The sequence below is a fragment of the Spinacia oleracea genome, chromosome 4, assembly GCF_020520425.1.
Source record: "Spinacia oleracea cultivar Varoflay chromosome 4, BTI_SOV_V1, whole genome shotgun sequence".
In the NCBI taxonomy this organism is placed as follows: Eukaryota; Viridiplantae; Streptophyta; class Magnoliopsida; order Caryophyllales; family Amaranthaceae; genus Spinacia; species Spinacia oleracea.
In genome coordinates, this window is record NC_079490.1 from 147,765,509 (window position 1) to 147,771,736 (window position 6,228).

The 6,228-nt window shown below is 35.7% G+C and overlaps 1 protein-coding gene across 1 annotated transcript; it reads left to right on the forward strand.

The window, feature by feature from the left end:
- Window positions 1-789: 789 nt before the first annotated feature.
- Window positions 790-5,032, forward strand: LOC110794254 (3-deoxy-manno-octulosonate cytidylyltransferase, mitochondrial). Its single transcript, XM_021999204.2, has 8 exons — window positions 790-1,155; window positions 1,751-1,796; window positions 2,046-2,132; window positions 2,250-2,374; window positions 3,900-4,039; window positions 4,127-4,178; window positions 4,309-4,419; window positions 4,671-5,032. Exons 1-8 carry the CDS (start codon window positions 907-909, stop codon window positions 4,761-4,763), a joined length of 903 nt encoding a protein of 300 aa, XP_021854896.1. The 5' UTR covers window positions 790-906; the 3' UTR covers window positions 4,764-5,032.
- The last annotated feature ends 1,196 nt before the right edge of the window (window positions 5,033-6,228 follow it).

Here is a 6,228-nt window from a genome sequence, read left to right on the forward strand (position 1 = left end):
GGTGATACTGAGGGAGTGTCGTCACCTACGGGTGATACTGAGGGAGTGTTGTCGCATACAGGTGACAATGAGGACGTGTCGTTGACTAGTGTCGTTGACTAATGGCGTCGACGAAGGGGTGTCGTCGCCTGTGAGGGAGGAACAACAACATTATACACCCAGTCGAGTGGAATCAGACGTCGTCTCAGCAACGACAGGTGTCGATGAGACGACGTGTAGTGATGAGAGTGAGACAAGGCAGTCATCAGCCCGTCGTATGTGTCGAGACTGTCGACGAAGGTTCAGTTAGCAGATATCGTCACTAAAGCGTTGGGGAAGAAGCAATTTGAGTTTTTTTTGAACAAGATGGGCATTCGAGATCTACATGCTCCACCTTGAGGGGGATGTTAAGATATGTTAAGATATTAGATATTATTCTGTGAATATTCTGTAGAGTCCTAAATATGGTATGTTACCTAATATGAGTCCTACATATGGTATGTTACCTAATATGTAATCTAGGGTTTAAGTAATGAGTTGTACTATATATATACGTGTGTTATTAATGAGAAGGATACGAGATTACACAATATTTGACAGTTATTTATGGTAAAAAGATCATAAATATTTATATAGAATAGATAACACAAGTTGTACTTAGTTAAGATGGTTGAATGTTAAACTTTTAACAAAGAGATCTGTGTTGACACGTATACGTTCTTAAGTATAGATTTGTGTATGGGAGAAAGTATAGATTTGTGTATAGTTTTCTCCCTCTTGTTCGTACAATACAGTACAGTACAGTACTCACTGTTCTCCCGCGATCCCCAAAATGCACCGACAAAAATAACTACAACAAACAGCTTCTTCACCCGTCACAAAAATCCATCACCAAAGAGAGAAAAAATAAGAACCCAATCCAATTCAATGAACCCAACGTCGATTTGTACATCCTCCTCCTCTTCATCATCATCAAGCTCGACAAAATCATGGGTCGTTCATGGTTTAGTGTTAGGAGCGGCGGCTGCCGCGGCGATTGGTGCTCACACTTACTTTTACCTCCGCCGATCTCGGAAGTTTCGTTCGCGGGTCATCGGGATTATACCCGCCCGTTTCGCTTCCTCTCGGTTCCAGGGCAAACCCCTTGTCCACATTCTTGGGAAACCCATGATCCAGGTGATTTTATTTATTGATTTTCCCTTCTATCTGGATTCGTTTAATTAGTGATCATTAAGTGGGTTTTGGATATGATTAGTGTTGATTTTCCCTTACATGGTGCATATGCTAAGAATTGAAATGGATCTTTTGGTGAAATTGTAAATGGTTTTTGCTTGTTCCTAGACTTGTTTATACTACACTTATTTTCCCCTGTCGTTCATTTTCCTATGTGAGATGCTGTGTTGAATGAAATGTTTTTGCTTAATCACTTCCTATTTCGTTTGGTTGAGTTATATGGGATTTCGTTTTAACTTACCTATTAATGAATTCCATTCAAGATTCATATCAGCGTATCATTTTGTTGCTGAATTGAATTTTGAATTACGAATCTGGCTGTAGAATTTACTTCTGTAATATGTTAAAATTATTGTTCTAGTCATCTAGAATTCTGGAATACTGAATTGTCCATTTTTCCGAACTTGAAGAAGGAAATTCTAGAATGTTGGTCACGGAAACTGCTACTTGGTTGCTTATTTTATTCAATGGCAGCATTCGCACTTTAGTGGAATTGAGACTTTCGTGTATCTTGATTTTTCATATTTTCTTTGCACAGAGGACATATGAACAAGCGAAGCTGGCTTCTATGTTGGATCAAGTTGGTAATTTTTCTGACTTGGTTATATCAGCACATTTTCTTCTGTTTTCTATCTTAGATAGTTTTATGCAAAATATGGTAATTTTTTTATTCACAGTGTCAGGGATTAAGAGCATGTGTTTTTTTTTTTGGCTAATAGTGGCTTCTTTTCCCTCCTGTAAAAATAGAAAAGATACAGACATATGGGAGGATTTGAAGATGTGAATGTTGGAATTTTGAAATTGATTGTAATCGGTAATTTATTCCCTTGCAGTTGTAGCAACAGATGATAATAAAATTGCGGAATGCTGCCGAGGATTTGGTGCAGACGTAATAATGACCTCAGAATCTTGTCGCAATGGTATCAATCACGCTTTCTGTTCTCTTTTGGTTGAAAAATAATGGACTATAACATGACCTAATAATGTATGGTTAGTAATTTACTAATGGCTCATATAGTCATATGTATGTGTTGCAGGTGCTGAGCGTTGCAGTGAAGCACTTCAGAAACTTAATAAGAAGTACGACATAGTAGTCAATATTCAAGGAGATGAGCCTTTGATTGAACCTGATATTATAGATGGGATTGTTAAAGCTCTGCAGGTTTGTCCATTATTCTAGCCTCGTGTCCTCTGCGACCTTTTATTGCATCCCTCCAGTTCTTGTTATGTCCTATTTTATATTACAGGATGTTTCATTTTTATTTCTTACTTCGTATATGTTAATACGGAGTACTAGTCTATGCATTCAATGCTTAACTTTACCAAATGTACTATTGTTCCTCTCAAAAATGTATACTTCGTATATGCTACCTTTGAACATCATAGTTTGTAAACCAGGACAATAAAGGTGGAACTGAGCGAGAAAGGTCGAGAAATATTACTCGCCTGCATTGGCCTTACTGCTGCAATGATCCTTTGACTGTTCCATGTTTAAATACTATTGCTTGGTTTCCCCTGTTAGGCGTTTCATACGGGATACGCATTTTGCTTCACCTAAAGAAATTTACATAAATTATTCATAGCATAGAGTTAATTATGAACTTTGCAACACGCAGTATGAAAATTATACATCGGTTGGTGTGTTCTTGAAAGACTAAGAAGTGCCAAGTAGAAAAGGGAAGTTGGATGGAAAATAGCACTACAATACTGTTATTTTAATTAGACTTCAATAGTCATAGCATCTCTGTTTCCTTGAGGTGCATCATGCCATCATCTCTCCTCACTGCAGTTTAATAAAACGAATTCTATTTGTTTCTTGATGTTCCTTCAGTTAGTCCCTTTTTCTTGGAAAAACTTTCCTGCCTTAGTCTGTTGCCTTAGTCTGTTGTCTTAAAGTATTTTTGTGATCTTGGACAAACTTTCCTGCCTTAGCCTGTTGTCTACTCAAAGTATTTTTTTGATCTTTACTTTACCTTTTTTATTTTTGTATTCTCGTTGCCTGCTCACTCATTCAAAAGTTCTTTGTATATAGTTCTTTATTTGCTTGGTTGTTATACTGTTCTGACGCATCCTTTATGTAAACAGCACTAGAAGCTCGTAGTTGGTGTTTTCCATTAAAAGTGTTGTATGCTACTAGAATTAGTATGAAGTAATCCCTTCAATCACGAATCAGCCACTAGTCTCTTGGGCATGTTGAGAGTTCCTAACTTCCTACTACATGGTATAGGTTTACACTTAGCTTTCAGGAACATTTCAACAAAAAAATGATAATAGTTCTTATACTCAATTGTTACTTGTTTCTATCCCATTTTCGTTTTGGGCTGAGCTGAATTATTGTTCTCCTTGCTGCTATACCGACTGTCAAAACCGCCTTGATTTTTTATGCTACCCTGTGTCAAGAGCCTTTGTTTCTGAACATATGGGCATATGAGCATATGAGACTTGGAAGAGAGACAATTGTTTCTGAACATATGAGCATATGAGAGGTGTACGGAGATAAAATTTGTTATTCATCTGTGCTAATTTTTACCCTGTTATAGTGTAAATTTAGCACATTCTTGCTCTTAAGATATCTGTATTTGCTGTCACACGGGAAACCCTGATCCATGTGCTTTCATTGGCTGACTGATAATGAACTGGCTTATGTTTGATAGTTTATTTTATGTTTATTATTCCGATTCTCGCAGTCTGCTCCAGATGCTGTCTTCAGCACTGCTGTAACACCTTTAAAAGCTGGGGACGCTTTTGATACAAACCGTGTGAAATGTGTTGTTGATAATCTTGGCTATGCTATCTACTTCTCCAGAGGACTTATCCCATATAACAAGTTGAGTGTTGTTTCTAATCTTATCCTCCATATTTTTGCATTGTTCCCATTATTGACACGCTTTTTATGTGCCTATCACCACACCAGATCTGGGATGGTCAATCCGGATTTCCCATATTTGCTGCATCTTGGAATTCAGGTATGACACTCTGACATCACTGACACGTGGATTATGGCATTCAGATTTGGAGAACTGTAAGGGAGTGTAGTAATTATTTGTAATCCTTCTGTTTCTTCATGTTTATGACTCTATTTTCATGCTTTTGCAGAGTTATGACGCTGAATTCCTCAAAATATATCCAGAGCTACCATCTACACCGTTGCAACTAGAAGAAGATCTGGAACAACTTAAAGTTCTTGAAAACGGCTATAAACTGAAGGTAGTTTACACTTTACACAGTGGGGGTCGGGGTCATCATGTTATGCATTCCATTTACTATTTTCTTTAAATAATAACTGATATAGCTTTTCATTCAAATTTATTTGTTCTGTGTAATTTGAATGATATACGGTGTAGGAGAATTGGGACTAAGAAGAGAGTGATAAAAATGTTAATGTTTGTTGTTATCTCCCTTTGTAGTTTGTATTGATTGATGCATTCTGAGTTTTGAACTCTGTTAATCCTCCTCAGGTTATAAAGGTTGAGCATGAAGCTCATGGAGTTGACGTTCCTGAAGATGTAGAAAAGATAGAACAGTATATGCGAGAGAGAAACTTATCATAGTTTGTACAAGGGAAAATCATTATAGTAAGTACTAAGTACAGACAGACTGATTTTGTGAGCTTGGTACCCTTTTTTTATGTTGATTGATGAAAAAAATGTACTTGGTGAACAGCTTTTTGATTTTCTTCTTTCTGAAATAGAAAGATTTGTGAATTGTGTCAACAACTTTGTAACAGTTTCTAGTCCACCCATAAATAGTTTCATGTTAACTTCCTCTGTAAAACACTAATTGATCATTTGATTGTATATTTTAACTCAATGTCATCTGATTTGAAGGTGTGTAATTCGATGTCATTGATCTGTTATCATTACCATCCAACTATCAAGTATGAACTACGAAACATTTATCCCGTATTTTGTTAAGAATAAATTGCTATCATTATACCATCCAACTATCAAGTATGAACTACGAAACATTTATCCCGTATTTTGTTAAGAATAAATTGCTATCATTATACCATCCAACTATCAAGTATGAACTACGAAACATTTATCCCGTATTTTGTTAAGAATAAATTGCTATCATTATACCATCCAACTATCAAGTATGAACTACGAAACATTTATCCCGTATTTTGTTGAGAATAAATTGCTATCATTATACCATCCAACTATAAAGTATGAACTACGAAACATTTATCCCGTATTTTGTTAAGAATAAATTGCTATCATTATACCGTCCAAGTTCCAACTATCAACTACTCCAAAAAGAAAGATTTAAAATGCTTATGCGATATGTTTAGAAGCTATATCTAAATCATAAGTTGCCTAGGAAAAATAATGGAACTATCGAAATTACCTTTATCGTCCCATACCCAAAAAATTCTTTAGACTTGAAAACTTTATTAATAATATTATTATTAGTAATAAATACCGAAAATTCTTTGGACTAGTTATTTTTTTGGAAAATCTTGTAATTTAAAATGAAACATTGTTGCAACTTACGGATTGTTGTTAATGTCCTTTTGCATTTCTTCTTATATGAACATACAACTTTCTATATGCCTTGTACAATTAGTTGACGCCTTGAAGAAGGTGACTCTAGCACGCAATGTTAGGAATTCTAAAGTTACTAGAATTCTTGTAACATAATGTAACGTAAGAATTGATGCTTTCCATTATTGTTGGTTGATGGTGTCAAGTAGGGATGAAAATATTAAGTGGATGATCCATGAACTCAGTCACCCGCTATAATTAAACGGATGAAAATCCGAATTAAATGGATGAAAAGCGGATGATGAGTGAAGCGGGTGATGGATGCGGGTCGGATGTGGGTGATGGTTTTTTATCCATCACCCGGTTACCACCCGATCCGTCACCCGTTTATTTTAAATATATTATTTATATTTATATTTAAACATAAAACGTGTTGATAAATCCAGTACTTATTCAAGTTAGTGCTTGTTTTATTTTTTTTAGTTATAAGTTATGCGTAATAAGAAATGATTATATGTTTCGGAGATGA